Here is an 18,059-nt window from a genome sequence, read left to right as displayed (position 1 = left end):
TAAGTACATAAAATTATATTAAAGGTACAACTTAAATGTACAAAATGCAAGGAAGCTCAGTTTCTAAGGTTGCATTCAGACCTTTCCTCATGGTTTTGTCTTTATTCTCACAATGCAACAGTTAGAGCTATGTTAGCCCTACCTTCCAAATTGCTGGCTTTTGTCTGTATAAGTCAGACACATTTTATCTAATATAGTTGGTATTTAATGTTTGTGTTTGCAGCTTTAGTATTTTATGGGATTTCTGCACATAGACTGTGATTAACAAAATACAATGAAATGTTCTATGCTAATTGTTTTATTTTCTCTGCTTTTGATTTTTGATCCTAACATCAAAATGCTTAGTCAGCTTTATCCTCTAGTACCTCCTTTTTGCCTCTTACCCTTAATCAGGAATGTTCCTGGCCATGTAATTCTCCTTTTCCTACCATACAGGACATTGCTGAGAATGGATGCTCTGCAACACCAGAAGAGTCCCTACCAAGGACAGCTCCTTCTCCGTTGAGTGAAAAGAAGGACCCTAAACTCAGAGAAGATAGAAGACCAATCACAGTACACTTTGGGCAGGTAGGTGATGTTAGATTTGTTTAAATTGTATTTGTTATAGATAGGCAAAAATATTTAATTGAAAGATTGTTCGTTTAAAGATCACTTTAGCCTTTTCATTAATTTTTACAGATCAGGTACATCATTCTGGGTTTATTTTCCATTTCACCTCCACGTTTGGGAGGCTCTTATCATGTTTAGTGGTTTCAGTAGTTTCTTTTGTGTATAAGATATTTTTTTGAGGCAAATTATATTTTAGATCTATTTGCAAGAGTATGTACCATTTATTTACAGCAATGTAATAATAAACTATTCTGCCTGTTCCATTAGTGTGCATCATGCTACATCCCTTTAGTACAACAGGGTACATTATCTAAGGTGTCTTCAGTTATCTAAGCAGATCACTAGTGTTAGCACAGAACATCTAATTATTATTATCACTTCAGCAGACTTCAAAATTTAAAAGCAATGAATTCCAGTGGAAAAAATCAATTAATAATTCTTTAATAGTGCTCTGTATTTCAATATCGACAGTTGAGCTCCAAATATGAGCTATCCTCATTATGTTTCTGACAATGTGTCTACAAAAATAGCTGGTTTTATACAAACTAATCATGTAGAAAATGTTATATCAAATCATTAAAATCGGAATGGAAAAACACACAGTGTTCACAATCCGCTTTCCAGCATAGCTTACATTAACAGATTTTATTTGTAAAAGATATTTTTGCCACTGTATTCAATGTCCTCTGTTATTCCTGATCTTTTTACCTTTTTTCCTCTCTGAGGCTCATTAGAGCACAGAAATGACTATCTGGTTTCTTAAAGGACAAATTTGGAATTAATATGGTTAAAAAACAGTGCATTATCAGAAAATGGAAGTTCTAAAATGACAGGCAAGCTATATTTTAGGTAAATGATAGTAATAGTAGTAAAGCATATGCCTAGCAAGTTAATATAACTAGATTTCTTACCATTTAGATATTAAATTGTGTCTACATATGTATAAGAAGCAGTAATTCATTACAGCATCTTATTTTCAGTTTTCCTTTTGATCTTCCTTTTCTTTATCATTTTAGAGTTTGATTGCATGCTTTTAGAACTTTGGCTGTTGTGCTAAATGCAGGTTGTTGGAAGTTTTCTCAGACAGATTGCACCCCAATTAAATTTTTGAAGTGGTGGTTTATTTTTCATTTATTTTCTGCTCTTATATAGTTGAGGGGGTTTGGGGCTACTGAAGAAATGCAGCCACCTTAATCCACCAGGAAAACATTGCTTTTCTTTAAAAACCTTCTGAAATCCAGGCAAACCCTACATTTTTGTTTGGGAATCCTGAACCCTCCCCGCCCCGCCAACCCTTTTACATTTGCATGAGCGGTGGATCATCCCAACGCTTTGGTAGATTACTAACGTAGATAATCAAGTGGAAAGTGCTTACCCAAAATCATGTGGCAGGCAGGGGTATGATCACTTTCAGATTTTTTAAAGATCACTTTCTCTCTGTCAAAAGAAACACACATCAGCTTTAGTGAACCACTGGCAAAGGTGAAAGGCTCACTTGCTAAATGCTTATTACTGTCGTTACATTACAAATGTCAGTTTCCAAAAAATTGTGTAACTTGATAGTTCTAGAGCTATCTTGCTTACAGTCTTTGTCCTTCCACAGATCCTCCTTGTGATCATAGTGCCACACAATATAGACAATTAAACAATACTTCCAGTGCACACAATACTTCAAGTGGGTGGAAGGAGTACAGTTTTAGGAAATAAAAATTAAGGCTTTGAAAAAAATCAACTTCTACTATTTAAATGGTACATGAGCTGTAACTAGCGATTAAAGGGGGAGATTTTAGTGTTGCTTTTAACTCCTTGTAAAATAAGTGAGGGGGGAAAAATTGATTAAAAAGGCATGAAAACTGCTGAAATAAGCGTTGTTTGTGCATTCACAGGCCTTATACACTGGGGAGGATGAAAGAGGGTTTTTTCTTATTGTCACTTGCTTTCCATGTCTGCTAGTATTATGCTAGTGTATGTGGTAAAGGCAGAATTTTTTAAAATGCATGCATGCGGATTAGGGTCAAGCCCTGTGTATCAGTGATGCAGTCGGCTCACCCATACCACTGCAGCGCCAGAGCCTACCAACAGCAGCGATATGCCTTAATTGAGACATGCTGTCAAAGTGACAAACACATTTGCATACAGTCTATTTATTTTCGTTGGAAAGGTCTGCAGTCTGCTGTTGGTTGAACATTCTTAATCAGCTTGCTGTAAGTGAGCCGGCAGCTAGCTGTCCTATGTTGGTGCTTCTCTTCATTACATGACAGATTAGTTAAAGGGGGATGGGCTAGGAAGCCAGCAGCAACCTTTAATTTTAACTCATTATATCTCATCCTATTTTAAGTTAGTTTCTAGCATTTCTCTGATAGTTTTGTGTCCATACTAGCAGTTTTTAAATTGCAAAAACTATAAGTAAAACATCTTAAGGAGGCTAAATATTAAATGCTCAACTGTTCAGTACTGTTGAGAATTTATCCAGTATTGTTATCTAGCATCTTAACTATTAGATTTTGCAGCATAGAGATTTTTAAGATATCTCATCTAGCTTTGCAATTACTTATCAGGCATCCCCTTACGGGGGTGTTTAATTTGGGTAGATAATTCGGTAAAATTGTTGACTTCTGTTCCTATAACTGCCCAGAGATTGAGAGAAGCTGTCCTTGGTGCCCATATGAATGACAAAATTATGTAATGGGTCATTACAGGATGGGACAATCACAGCCCCTTTCCTCACCTTTTATCTTCCATAGCTTTTCTTCTCTGCTTAGGACTGTGGCTATGAGCCTAGCCCTAGAGTCACTCAGGTAGAAGACACTACCATCATGCACTAGGAACCCAGACAAGCTGTCCAACAAATAATAGTGGCAATGGCTGCAAAATCACCGAGTGTTTAGCCAGTGGAGAGAAGGGGGAATAATTTTAAAAAACCATTTGAGGGATCCAGGACGCTGGATTGTCACCTCATTTCTTTAGATTACTAAGGCTGCCTGTCTGATGCACTACTGAAAAATACTTCCTCTACCAACTGCTTGCTGACCTTAATGTTCACAGGGATCACTTTCTTTCCCTTGCTTTAAAGCTTTAGACTAGACTGCATCACACATTTATGTCCACCATTGCCACCCTGCCACATTGCTCGCCATGGCTATAAATGATGTGGGCCTCAAAATGCCTATACTGCACCTAACATAGACTTTGGAACAGGGCTGATGAGAGCAGCTGTAGCAAATGGCATACAGGGCAGGTTTGCTGACCTAGAAGTCGTAGCTTTTCTTTCCATTCTCTCTCCAGGTAGATGGTACAGGTTTATCCTTTGCCCTTGTGAAGAATAAATACAATACTAAAAGGCAAAGAGTCATATAAACTCTTGGCTTGTTCCTTGTGATTTACATTGTCAGTTTAAATTTGAAGTCTGTAATAGGTGTTGTTCCATTTGTCACCGTAGCCTGTTCTCCACGTCTCTTCTATACACATGGCTGTATTGGATGTTTGGCAAGACATAGAACTGGAAGCAGTTGGACCCATTATGATACAGGTTGTGATTATTGGTTAGAATGTCTGGGAAGAACTTTAACAAAATCTCAGTTTTCTTCTCCCACATTTGAAGCACTCATGCCTGCAAAAATACTGTTTCTCTCTGGGTAGATCATAGATCTAATCTTTTTATGCTCAAAACAGAGAATAAGGGTGAATATCTGACTCTGAACATTCCTATAGCATTTTTCAGATTCTGAATTTTTGTTAGTGATGCTTGAGTTGTGTGATTTTGCTGGAAGTTTCAGCTTCCATCACTAGTCTGTTGTTGATGCGGGAGCTGTGGTGATGAGAGCACCATATAGAGCCTAACGTTAAACAGCCCCAGGGCTCTGCCACTTCACAATTTTCATAATTGATTGATCAGCAGATAAATTACAGTCTGGATTTCAACTCTGATAGATTTCAGAAGTGATGTTATGTGAGGAGCTTTTAATTCCTCCCCACCCTACACGCACACCAATTTATAAAATGTTATGCTACCGGGAAAAATTGAGTTATAGCAATAACTCCAGTCACACTAGGAAAAGAGCTTGCTCTTATTCTTGGTACAGGACTGAACTTGGGGAGGGGGGAGATCTGCTGTGCTAAAATCTTGAACTTTATTCTTTTTCTGTTTGCACAGAAGTAGCCATTTCTACATCCCATGCAAATTTTTGGATAGGTGCCATATTTACAGATCAATATTACTGCCAAAAAACTGGGGAGAGGGAATTATCTTTTCATGCTGTGGATGAAGAAGCAGAAAACCTGGTAAATGCAGTCTGACTTCCATGATCTTACATGTGTATGGATCTTGATATGAACTAAGGAATAGATTTCATTCACACTCGATGGCCCCTATATTCAGACTTTGCTTTCCTTTCATTTGTGCAATATGAACATAAGTGCAAGAAAAACAAGTTTGTCTATACAGGGACCACATTCACAGCAGTTAGTAGCATGCTGTGAAAGGAAAATCTCTCCTCCCACTTTACAAACTAACTTTATAGAACAACCTGATCCAATAGCAATCCTCCTTCAAAATGTGGATTGGGAAAGTGAGCCCCAGAATTATAGGGACAGCCGCTTCCTCACCCTCTCCAACCACCTCTCCTCAAGTTCCTGAAATGAGATCCATGAATAGTGATAATTCTTCTTCCTTAAACCATATCCATAATGCAGTTATGAAGCACTTGGCCTCAGGAATGGGGCCTGGGGAAGAGATTAGATCAAAGAAACTGTTATGTGGGTTACTGTGTTTCTCTCATAACAAAGTTGTTCAAATAGTTCATCTTCCTCTTTCCTTCTCAGTTTGTTTTAAGTTTGTCTGTTGATGGGATATTGATTTGCAAGGATAATGTGATAGTATCAATCTGCCTGTTTTTGCGCATACATCATCCCTGGCACACAGTTACCTGAGTGTTTCCTGAGTTCCTCACAACACCGCTGTGGGAGGTTAAAAAATTATTATCCTCGTTTTATAAGTGGGGAACAGTGGCAGAGAAGGGTGAAGTGACTTGCTCCTAGGCCACATGGAAATCAGTGGCCACACCGGGAACCGAACAAACATCTGAGTCCCACAGTGGTGCTTTCACCTCAAGACCATCCTCCTTCATTGATATGTCATTTGGATTCTTAGAACATGTTAACCTTTAATAGCCCAATCTCAAAAGTTGAGTTTATCACGTCATGGCCACAAAACATTTAGAAAAACAAACTTAAGTTCGCTAAGTGACAAAGATGCCACAGCATGAGATCCAGTAAATTTAAAAATGGATCTCATGAAAACTGACAGCTGGGAGAAAAGTGAGATTCAGGACATGCTCACAAGCATCGAGATGAAAAAATCAGGTGATTCTGATTATGGATTTAGTGTTTCCTGAATGTGTTCGGCTGCCACTTGTTTAGTGACTATTAGTCTATTTTCAGAAAAAAGGGAACAAGGAAAACTATCATGGCCAATGACCGAGGAACTCAACTTATATCCAGCATCATAAATATTTCTCACATACTTATTCAGTCAACACTGGATTTGTTTTTATTCAGTCAGCTTGGTTGAAGAAAGGGCTGGAATGGTCATGCCCTGGCTCACCCACAAAACTTCCTTAGCCTCCCAAAGTCCCCCTCTGCCACTCCTCTTCCTACCCCTGCAGGTCCTGGGGGGCTTAGTATACGCTGCTGTCATACCACCAGGAGGTGGCTGCTCCTTTGATGAGTGCAGCTTCTTCAAACCCTGTTTATTATGTGAACGTCTAATAGGTACCTCACCATAGTATTTAGGTACCATTCATGTAATTAAGAAATGTGCCATAACATCCAATGGGGATGATGTTTTCCATCCTCCTGCTGCCAATTGGATTGATGTCACTTGTTTGTTTCCTAGCCATGCTGTAGTTGTTTTTGGGAAGCTTCCACAACAGTTGAGTCTTGCCTTGTGCCCTGAAGGTTTCAAGACTCATGCTTATCCTAATCTCTCCAGTGGTAGTTCACTCTGCTGTCTAGATCCTTACACTGAAATCCTTCAGATCCTATCTTCTGCAGATTTCACCCAAACAGTCACAATGTCCCTGCTCACTGTGAATGTTTGGGTAGAACACCCACACCCCATCTGAAGTAACTAAGGCTTTGAGCATATCAAAGATTAGAACTAGGACCTTGCAGCATCTCAGGAAATAGAAGTGGAGCTAGTGCAGAGTAGCAGTGCAATGTGTTCTCACTGAACTGTTATCACATAATAAAAGAGCCGCTACATACTTGACCAGCTGAAAACCTCAGCATGACCTTCACGATCAATCTCAGGCAGAGTGTGAATCTCATGGGCGGATGGGTTATTCCAATTTAATAAGATTCATTTAAAATGGTTTGGAAGAAACACCTAACATCTCTCTGAGTTATGATGAGCTTTTATTGAGCAACAAACTTTCATAATTATTTCAAATGTATTTAACTTTGCACTATGTAGAATTATCACCAAGGCAGAAGTGGCTATGGAGCCATCTTAGAGGTACTTTTCTCTGCGGCTAAGTACTGCTGAGCCACCATGCTATGGGTGTGCCTGCTATTGCTGTGATAGATGTTCTGAGGGATAATCCCTTCTGGTGTCTCCAGCAGCACAGCCAGGAGGATGGATGCTGTATGCTTTAAATATTTTTAATTTGTTCTGAATACTTAGAAGTCTTTGGTTGCTTAATGAGTGTGTATATAAATTGCAATGCTGGATGTGTGATGAGGGCAGGAGGTTGTTAGGTAAATCTTACTGGGTGGGCTTGAAACTATTGGCACATGAAGTTGAGCACATGCCTCCTTCACTCTCATCAGCCTAGGTAAGTCAAGGTATGCCATGATCTCTCCTAGTCCAACAGATCCATTTGTTTAATAGGTAATTGTCATGATTCAGTATCTCCTCTGCAACTGTGTTGGTTTATAGACCCAGCAACTGCATGGCACTGGAAAGTAGGTGAAGTGTGCCAAATCTAATAGCCCAAGTTGACGGGCCAACACAGTCAAATAAAAGACCCACCAGCAGCAGATTTTAGTCCTTTCCTGGAGGATGGAGTTATTGTCCAAATTTAACTGTTACACTCAGACCTGATAAGCCAGGCTTCTTCTTGATCACGCTTCTGCCCCAGCCCACACAGCACGTTTCCAGCCAGATCTTCCACCTAACTGCTTTGGAGTTCCCCCCGGTCCTGTCCCAGGGTCTCCTGCAGGAGTCTCCCTGCTGTTCCACCTGTCACTGAGCTGATTGTCTGCTTCTTATATGAGGGCAGCTGACCTGCAGGACGAGCACCTGACCCCTGGTTTCAAACCCAGCATCTGGGAGGTAGCTTAACTAGGCACAAGCGGGACTGATTCCAGCTCCTTTAAAGGGCCAGCCCACCCTGTGACAAAGTTCCTAACCTGCAGAGCTTACACCATTAACAATACCGCAGGGTACAGTACAGTGCAAAACAAACCCAGGCTGATGTGGCTGATCAGACTAAACCATTGGCTGTTGGGGAAATGTTCAGCCCCTTCTCTCTTCGTGCATCATTCCACAAGAAGTGAATTATACTGGCAGTTCTAATTACTTCTCTAATTGTTTGTAGTCAGTGTGAATGTGTTCAAGGTTGTATGGAATATTGTTGTTATCTGGGAATAGAATTATTCTTATTTCATTTATGTTTTCAAAAGGTGGAATTCAATAAAATGGAAAGGGAGAAAAATGCAAGGAACTTTTGTCAAGTGCCCATTTATTTAAGAGATTCGATTATATTCCACTTCTGATGCAAATTAGGAAGAATTAACATTCTGGGAAACCAATTTTAACTGAATTTCAGGAATAGTGGATTAAATTGAAAGGGTATTCACATTACTAAAGCAATCTATCTGTGAATCTAAATGGGCTTCCCACTTAATCAGAATGCTCTTCCAAGTTGGATTCTTATTGGCAATTAAACTTTTGCGGGGTGCAGGTTTGGACATTTCCAACTCATTTGCTGTTCTGATCATTTGGTGTAAGGGAGCTATGCAAGCATGTTCATTCCTCCTTTATGGCCTGCCTCTAGAGGTGCAGAACGAGCGATGCTACTGTGGCAGGGTGGCAGGTTGTTTCTTTGAGAAGATTAAACAGCATAAGGAGATCAGGGAGAAGAAAAAAAGAACAAGCCAGCAACATTCCAGAAATGCAGAACTGGATCAGGAAGGCTGGGGCAAGCAGAAGGAGGGATTATCTCCAGTATAAAAGAGATCAAGTGAGGAGGGAACGAAGGCTGCTTTGCCGGACCATGTAACTCCCCTCACACCCAGGTGCATTGGAACAATAGCAGATTTCCCCTTTGTCTCAGCAGGAATTATATTGTAGTGAAGTAGAAATCAAAGGGGGAAACAAGTTCACTTTCTAATATTCATGCAATTGTATGCTGTGGTTTCAGAGCCAGACTTCTCCTCTCCCCCCAACTCCGCTCCCAACTCGCTAAAGGGTTAGGCATCTTGATTAAGGAAACAAGCCTCTGTCCCTCTCCTCCCCACTAATGGACAAGGTGGCCTCCCTCTTGCTTTACATGAGCAGAGGTTGGGTCCTCTTCTCCCTCTGCCTAGTGCTCATGGGTTTAATACAAATATAGTCCTGGCCCTTTAAAATTCTTCCTGTTCTGTAGGAAAGGACAATCTCCCTCTCTACCCCATCCTTTTCAACAGGAATTCAGTGTTCTTCAGTGGAAGTCCCCCCGCAGGAGAGGAGAATTTTAGAGGGGGCAGGACTGTACTTGGCCCAGAAACAGTTGTCCATCTGGTGTGTGTTGCAGAATAACTGTCCTTTGCTGTTTTACAGTGACACTGTTCTTAGACAGAGACTGAAAATAATGTCAATGCACCAGGGAAATAATGCATTTGGGTGAAACCCAGCTTTACGGCGTGAGAGATTTGCAGGAGTGACAATCCATAGGATAGGAATTATCTAACTAAAGGCTCATGCTCTTCTCATGCATGTAAATATTTGACAAGTGAGACCTGGCTCTCTCTTTAGGAAGATGTACACCTACACCAGCTGCAGTGCATACCTCAGTTGCCAATGTTTTCTAATGAGTCCAAGACAGCTATGTCCTTGGCTAGTAGAACAGTTCCATGTGTGTAGCTCACATTATTACATAGGCGCTCAGGCTTAGACTAATGTGACACAGACAATAGGACCCCAATCCTGCATTCAGATCAGTAGAGGCAAAGGTGTCTGTTCACACAGATGCGTATTCTGAATCAGGTCCTATATGTTTTGCCAGCTTTGGCATTCCAAATGCTTTAAATGAGGCTGGTCTACAGTGCTGTGCAGAATAAAAGTAATTCCCTGGGTACATGTAAGTCAAATGTGATAACCCTTGGATCGGGATGTATGGAGGAACACTGTAGTTTAGCAGCCCTCCTAGGGTTTTGTGACAAAGTATAGCAACTGTAACATTTTTGTACAGTCTCCTTGTTAGACCTGTTACTCTGAGGGACATCACTGCTGGCATATGGAAACATAACTGTGCTTTATAAATAATACATACATATATAAAATAAATACATCAGTGCATGCAAGGCTAACCAAATCACCTAGATTGACAACCTGAGAAAAGCTCAGAGGGTCTTGTGGATGACTCGCTTAGGCTGTCAATGGACATTAGCATCCAGAAGCTTCTTACATATAACTGATCAAGTGGATATGTGCAGTTAGGCCAGAACTGTCTAAATTGACCTCTGGGCCCCTGGATTGAACAGAAAGATTAAAAGGGAAGTACGTGAAATATAACACGCAGTTCTTCTAACTGCTAAGCTCGCTGTGATTGCTTGTGTGGCCAGCTGTATTTGGATTTGCCTTTTCAGAGCCAGGGCTGGTTAGTACAGAGTAGAACAGTTACAAAGCGCCATGCTGTACATTTAGAAGGAATGTAATTTTTTTTGTGGTGGTGGAGGGGATATTGCCCTAATAGTACAGACTTCCTCAGCAAATGCTGGAGCCAAACCAGGCAGATAGGCAGTGCTGTTTTTAGAATTCCTTAAATGAGAGGCTTGCTTATTTCAAGCATCCCGCCTGCTAGATAGAAACGGCTTTTAAAAAAATAATGAAGTATGTATCCATCTACTGACATTCATTTAAATCAGCTGGGAAGCATGGATTTCCTAGATTTGAATTCTGATATTAGGCCCGATAGCCCTGTGAAAAGCTGATCAAGTGACCAGCTTAAAAAAAAAACACACCACCCACAAAAACAGTCTGGCTTTTTTCTTTATTTTTAATAGTACATAGATGGATTTTCCAGTATTTTAAATGAAAAATATATGTAGTTAGCTCTGCATTGACAGTGTCCTTGAGGATTTGACAGTGAGATTTTCCAGCAGTTGCTCTTCGTTAGAATCCTGGTGGTGTTTAATAAGGCAGTCGAACTGCTGGCACCTTCGGTTCCTGTTTGTTCTCCGAGGGCTCAGGGGCTGCTGCAGTAAGCACATCGACCAGGGCTGATCATTACAAGGGCGTACGCCACCATGAATAAAAATGTCACACGTTTTCCCATCTCACAGCGGTACAAAATGTCAGTCCTGTCAAACAGACATCGCAGGTAGCTGTGAGCAGTCAGTACAAATTGGGGAGCCGAACATTCCCCCAGCTTTCTGATATTCTTCATTTGAAGCAGAAGAAAAACAGTTGTTAACCTATTAGCTGTGATTTTAAACTCTGCTGAGACAGTGGATGGATAGACTTTCACACATGGGAATAAATATAAATATAAATATATTCCCGGGTCCAGGAATTTTTGGATGCATTTGGATGCATTTGGATTGGAAAGCAGAAAGAGAGAGGAAAAACACTCTCTGTAGAAACTTATCTTATTTTGGAAGAGGAGCATTGGAATTTATGAAAAATTTTCATCGATTTCATACTTCAAACGCCCACCCACCCTTCAAACATCTCCTTGCTGTTTTAGCTAGTGACCCAGAATAGTAGTAGTTTGGTAAATTAAGACGGTTCTCTCTCCCAGCCCATCTTCTCCTGTTACTTGCTCCTGTATTGACTTCATAATACATTCCCTGCCTGTTAATGCAAGTGAAAGTGATGTTAGGTTTGAAGATAGAAGAAGGATGTTAAGTTTGTGACAGATCAGTGGCAATAGACTTGCCCTGATTCTAGGGATATTCCCCTGTGCCCACACAGTTATCAATGCAGGTTTGGAACCTGTGATACCATAAATGTAGGATTCAGATTTCACTGCAGGATCCAGAAGAAGATGGACTGGGTGTGAGTGCCGTGGGGCATAGAGCCCTTATTAAAAACACCAACAACTGCAGTAATAATAGAGGGGATACAGCAAACTGCTGTCAAAATAGATTTCGTTGAGTGAAGTGTTTGCTTTGTGAGAAAGTCCCTCTGTAAGTGGTGGATTCTCCTTTGTTTTGATCTATTTCTCTATGACTGATGCACACATATAAGCTTGTGCATTGTTGCAAATGTAATATCTGAAAGGTATTAATGGCTAAAGCATGTTGCATAAGGAAGGCTCAGAGAAAGGGACTTGTGCCGAAGCTCTTCAGAAACAAAACAGCCAGAAACTGGATGGCAATACCAAGGATGAACTTTCTGGCTTGAAGGTTTAGCTGCCTGGAATGTGATGCTTCTAGCCTTTGTGTGTGAACAAAAATAAACTTGACTGGGGGTATAACTTGAGCATGTTGTAGGGTGTTCTGGGGTAATGAAGGCCCTAGGTTCTCAGTATGTTTATGTTCTGTAGGTGCCTGTCATCCATGCACTATGTATAGCATTACAGAACTGCATTCTCCTGCAGTGTCTTAGAATATCTGTCATTTGACTATGGAATCTGAAGAGGAGTTTAATTTTTGTTAGTGTTGTTACTGCAGCTAGACACACTACATTTAAAAAAAATGAAACTACAGTAACCAAGTGGCCAGAGTCCCAATTCACTTTTGCATCCTCTTCTGTGGTTTCTTTTGCTGCCTTTTTTTTACACAGCACGGGAACTTTCCCATCACTGGAGCTAGTTGCATGGGAAGTAATCAGACATCTTGACGAGCCTTCAAACCACAAATGCCACTACAAATTAACCACTACCACTACAAAATACTCCTCCTGTCAACATTGTATAAGAATACGTGCTGCTTTGGGGGCATGCACTGAAAATGTCTGCTCAGCACAGCTCACCTATGAAAAAATATGCATGTGTAATTCTGTGAAACATAATAAAATGCTCTCTTCTCTAGATAATTAAAACAGTATTTCATACATTTCCTGTTGAACTCTGTAATGAAAGTGGTTTGTCGTCTATTTAAAATAGAATTGCACTTTTAAACACAGAATTGGTTTTAAATCATAATGCTCCATGGAAATAGTCTAAGCCAGCAGTTCTGACCTAGGTGGTCTGTGGACCCCCCCTTTCAAGGAGTCCGTGGGGCCCTGTGGCTGAAGCCCTGATCCCTGGCACCCTCTGCGGGGCTGAATCCCGGAGCCCCAAGCACTGGTACTCCCTGTGGGGCAGAAGCCCTGAGCCCATGGGCAGGGTTGGGGACATGGAGGGCATTCCCCGCCCCACCCCCGCAAACTGCACGACAAGAGCACGGCAGTCCTGACCTCCCCTGACCCTCATCTCCTCTCCCTGCCCCCTGGCCAGCTCGGAGGTGGGAATCCGGAGCCAGGCAGTGCGGGGCAGCTACTGCTCTGGCTGGTGCCATGGAGCAGGCATCTGCAGCGTTCCCTCCTCTCCTGCTGGTGCGTCAAGTTGAAGCTGCTCCTCAGCTCCCAGCCCCCTTTGCTCCTACAGAGGCAGTCAGTAAGAGCCCCCCGGGTGGGGAGACCCAGCTCTGTGGCTGGCAGACCCCTCTGGGAACCGGAACCACAGGGGAGTCCTCCTAGCACACCGGCCCTAGTACCCTCTCCCTACACCCTGAGCTACCCCCTGCCCTAGTACCTCTCTCCCTGCACATAGCCCCAGCTACCCCCATCCCTGCACCCTGAGCTACCCCCTGCCTACACACAGCCCCTGGTCACCCCCCTCCCTGCACCCCAAGATACCCCCGTGCCTGCAGACAGCCCCAGCTCCCTCCTCCCTGCACCCTAAGCTGTTTTAAAACTTTTTGAGCTAAGCCCTCCACCTCTGAGTTATAATTTTTGGTTACGTGTTCTCCTCTCTCCTCTTCCCCCCCCCCCCCCAAGCAGGCTGGTTGGCCTGCTTAGGAGAGTCAGGAGGTGGCACTTCCTTCCTGGACCCTGCCATGCGGAGATGGCTCGTGCCCCCCCCCCCCCCCCAAATAGAAGTCAAACTACGCCTATGCCCAAGACCCCTGCCCCGAGGTCTCCCCACCCCTGCTGGGCCCTGGAGTTTTTATAGCATGTCGAAGGGGGCCTCAGAGAGAAAAAGGTTGAGGATCCCTGGTCTAAGCAATGATCTCTGGATTTTCTATCCCCGGATTCAGGTTCCATCTCTCAGGCTAAAAGGCGGTATGCTTAATACTAAAACATGAAAATGTAATGTGATATAAAAGAAACATCCAGCTATTCTGGGATGATTTGCAGAGCATGGATTTATGGGTGTAGCTTGTGTGCTTTACCACTGATTCCCCTGAGAAAAGGCTTGTGGCCCTGTCATCCTAGAGAAGCCACAAAGAAAGGATCCTTTGGCTTCCACTGTGGTGGATCGTACTGGTTGAGAGAAAGCTGATAATAAAAACAAAGCTTCAAAAAACCCAGTTCTGTTGGGGTTGGGGTGGGAATCGCTCCTACGTATCTCAGTAAGTGGGCTCCCGACAGTCTCATGATGGCTGGGGCCATTCTGGACATTATTGGGGTCCCTGGTTTGATAATGTGGAATGTTCCAAAGAGCTTTATTGATCACTGTCACTTTGGAGGTACATCTGGAGGTACCCATGTTGGTGTCATGCCAAGCACGCTTACAGGCCCACAAAGTGGTGGTGCTTTCTCTGTGTTGCCTAAGGAGCGAGAGGGTCGTATAAATGGTTCACTTCCCCCTCCAGTTGTTAACCAAGGGAATTTTCTCAGTCCCTCTCATTAAGCTAATGAGAGAGTTTAATTGTGACTCTTTCTCTTCCTCATCATAGGTTCATGGCACATCTTTAGGACAAGCCAGGTGGAGGGGGAGGTGTCACCTTTTTCTGTATCTCTTTAGTTGTTTGTGCTACCCTTCCAGTCCTCTAATGTGACTGAAGGAAGGAGACCTCTGTTTAAAGCACAGAGATTTCTGTTCCTGACGTACGAATTAAAAATATATGTAGTCATGTCATCCCAGTTTGTGAGCTCTGCATATGAAAGGGTGTATAAAATAGTGTATGCGCTACTGATTATAAAGCAGTTGCCTCATAGATTCCACCTGCTTTCCTTACTGCATCGTTTTTGGTTCAGTACATTTTTCTGCATGATTATTGTCTCAATTTTTATTGCGTATCCAGTTCACGTTCCAAAATCAACATATTAGATCCCTTCCAAAGAGAGAAAGTGTTGATACACTCAGAACAGTCCATCTCTTGCCCCAGTGTCTGTCTTTAAAACATAGTAACATTTTCCAAAACCATCCTGTGTTTTTGAGATGGCCATGATTTTCATGTATAAGAAACTCTGCTGTGGAATCCATTAAACATACCTCCCCTCTTGCCTCTAGAATTAGAACTTCTGTGATTGTGAGCAAACACTTCTTACTGCATGTGCCAATGAGCAGACTTTTTCTTGTTTACAGTTTCGCCCTGCCTTTGTCCATAGCTTTTTCTCGCTGCACTTGTTGCTGCAAATGAAATAACACCTCTAATCTACTGATAAAGGCTCTGTTTTCAATACCATTTTTGAAGAATAACTGCTTTATTGCAACAGAGCTACCCAGTTATAGTTTGAGATAATAATCTGCTCGCCAGCTGTTAATTCACACATTGAAAATTATTTTTTGTTTAAAAAGTTTTCCCTGGTGTGAAAAAATAAAGTTATATTCCATGGATGTAGTATAAATTATTTTATTATCTATTTGGTTATATCATTTTCAAATATGTGCCCTTTGCATTGTAAAAATTTCTAAGAATTCTTGCCAGGCAGCTTATGGTTTAAAATGACTTGTCTAATAATTAGTAAATCAACGCCCACTAAGCATCTAAGAATTAGTTTTCTGTAAAGTTGCTTAGTATCTTGTCACTTCAGAAATGTTTGGAACAACACAATTAAGAAAATATCCAGAATAAGAAAGTATGTTGGTAAATAGAGATGAGTAAGAATATCCTAATTTAGACTTTTCCCTTCAGAGAAAAGGCTCTACAGTACATGCATTCAAGAACATGCTACAGCTCACGAAAGCTTATGCTCAAATAAATTGGTTAGTCTCTAAGGTGCCACAAGTCCTCCTTTTCTTTTTGCGAATACAGACTAACACAGCTGCTACTCTGAAACATGCCTAGTACGGTAATTTAGCTGCTTTTAGTAATGCAGCCATGCGCTGTGTTGTACCCATTCATCCATGCAGCACAGGTAATTAAGTTGATATTCCAACACCAGTTCCCCTGCTGACCTTTTAGAAACAATGTGTTTTGCTGCATCAATAAATTAACTTCAATCAGATGCTATTCTAGTAAATATGATCTTCATATACTATGAATATACTTACTTATCCCATCCTGGTGACAGATATTAACATCAACATTAAAAATGAGGCTCTGGCAAAGGGCAAATAACTGTTATCTTCTGGTAGACCTGTATGTCAATTACTTTCTATTGCCCTTACCCTGTTCTTTTTGTGTTGTGCTTTACAGTGTTGATTTAGCCATAGTATTTACTTGTCAGTGTGAGTTTCTCGGAAGCCATGCTGCCATAGATATGTGGTCTTGCTTTTTCATCTCAACAATGACCAGAGGAAAGGTTCAGAGATTAAAAGCCTTCTTACACAAAGCTTATTTGAGCTCAGATATTTGTGTGTGTGTGTGAGAGAGAGACCTAGCATTCCACAATGATCTGGTTTTTCAGCAGCACTTAAATGAAGGAGATGAATTCCGGATCAGGCTGTTGGGGCCAGGCTTTGAATTACCATTGCTTGGGTTACAGTTCTGTAAGTTATGACATATTTGTTATAAACTGATTCCTCCTGAGGAACCTCAAGGAAACCAAAATCTTCTAAAGCTGAAGTGACATTTTCTTAAAGTGGCTTAACTTTTTAATTTTAAGAACTATTAGGTGTGTAGAATAGGCTGCCATGGGAAGTGATGAAAGCCACTAGAGCCATTTTAAACTTGACTGGATAAATCACTAGAAGTAGTATTCTAAGGAGCAGTTCTGCACTTGCAAAAGTATGGACTGTTGATGATCTAAGGGGCCTGTCTGTCTCTAATAATTATATGTACAAAGAAGTAAGCTTCATCAGTAAGCTCTGGAAAAGCACTCCTCATAAGAGCTGAATGGTTCTGATTGTAAGCCTATATTTAAAATGAAACTTCATAAATAAGACCTGTTTAGAAAACAAATAGGCACTTTCCAACGTGGGGCTTTGAGTGGAACAATCATTCGTTGGTGGATCAAAAGTAAATGGTGCCTGAATTCAATCCAGTCAAGGCACCCCCTTCTCCTACAAAAGTGCTCACAGAACTCCTAGCTCTCTGCTATCACCTCTACCCCAGTTCTTGTGGTATGCTCCACCACTGCTTGTGGGTGTCTTTACCACCCTGCCCCTCAATCAAGACTTTAGAGTTCAGAGACCCCCTTTCCAGCCCAAGGTATGGATTTACATATCCTGTCTTAATCCATTCTTGCAGGTATTGTGCGAACTTTGTTACTACCTACACTGCAGTGGGTGCTGGCCTCTTTTGTGGCTGCATTATTCCTGGAATAACTGCCCCTGGAAATAGAACTTCCACATCTGTGTTGTTTTGCCTGTTCAGGAAACTCTGTGTTTTGGGGTATGCATTGGTATATCCTAAGGGGTATTTGTGTCCCACCTTCTTTAGAAGGGTACTTTACTGTTCTGTGTTCCCTTCCTCCCCCCTCCCATCCCCCAAATTTGTTCCAGCATAACATGTACTTTATATACTGACTTGCATATAAACAGGCCTCTAATTTCAATGAGAAGTCAGTGCCCCATGTATAAGCCAAATGTGAGCTTTCAGAGTTTGCGTCTTAAATGTCATGCATGCTTGTGAAGCTACTTTTCTCATTTGGTGTAGACTTGGTGTTTTGTTCTTTCCCTTCCCCTGCCACACCTCTCTTCCTCCCCCTGTGGCCTTTGAATTTCAGCCTGAATCTCTTGGCTTATACAGCAATATATATGGTAATTTTCATGTTCACTTGCATGGATTTTGTGCTTATCTCATGGATCAAAAATGATACTTGCACACAATGTGCATTGGCTTGTCTCAAATCAAGCCTTGTTCTAGCCTTAGGCAATTTGGAGCATTCTAATGGAATGCTTTCTGTAGTCTAGGGAAAGAACAAAGCTTCC

General features: G+C 41.6%; 1 protein-coding gene across 8 annotated transcripts in view; it reads left to right on the top strand.

Annotated features, from left to right (window-relative positions):
• Nucleotides 1-18,059, top strand: part of DENND1A (DENN domain containing 1A) — a 413,337-nt gene that overhangs the window by 311,196 nt on the left and 84,082 nt on the right. For all 8 annotated transcript variants that reach the window (XM_077835776.1, XM_077835774.1, XM_077835772.1 and 5 more), the window contains one exon: nt 436-567. In XM_077835776.1, coding sequence (XP_077691902.1) covers nt 436-567 — 132 coding nt within the window. The remainder of the gene's footprint in view (nt 1-435; nt 568-18,059) is intronic.

This window comes from Eretmochelys imbricata, chromosome 16, assembly GCF_965152235.1.
Source record: "Eretmochelys imbricata isolate rEreImb1 chromosome 16, rEreImb1.hap1, whole genome shotgun sequence".
Taxonomy (NCBI): Eukaryota; Metazoa; Chordata; order Testudines; family Cheloniidae; genus Eretmochelys; species Eretmochelys imbricata.
Note: the sequence above shows the minus strand (reverse complement) of the source record. Positions and strands in the feature narration are given on the sequence as shown.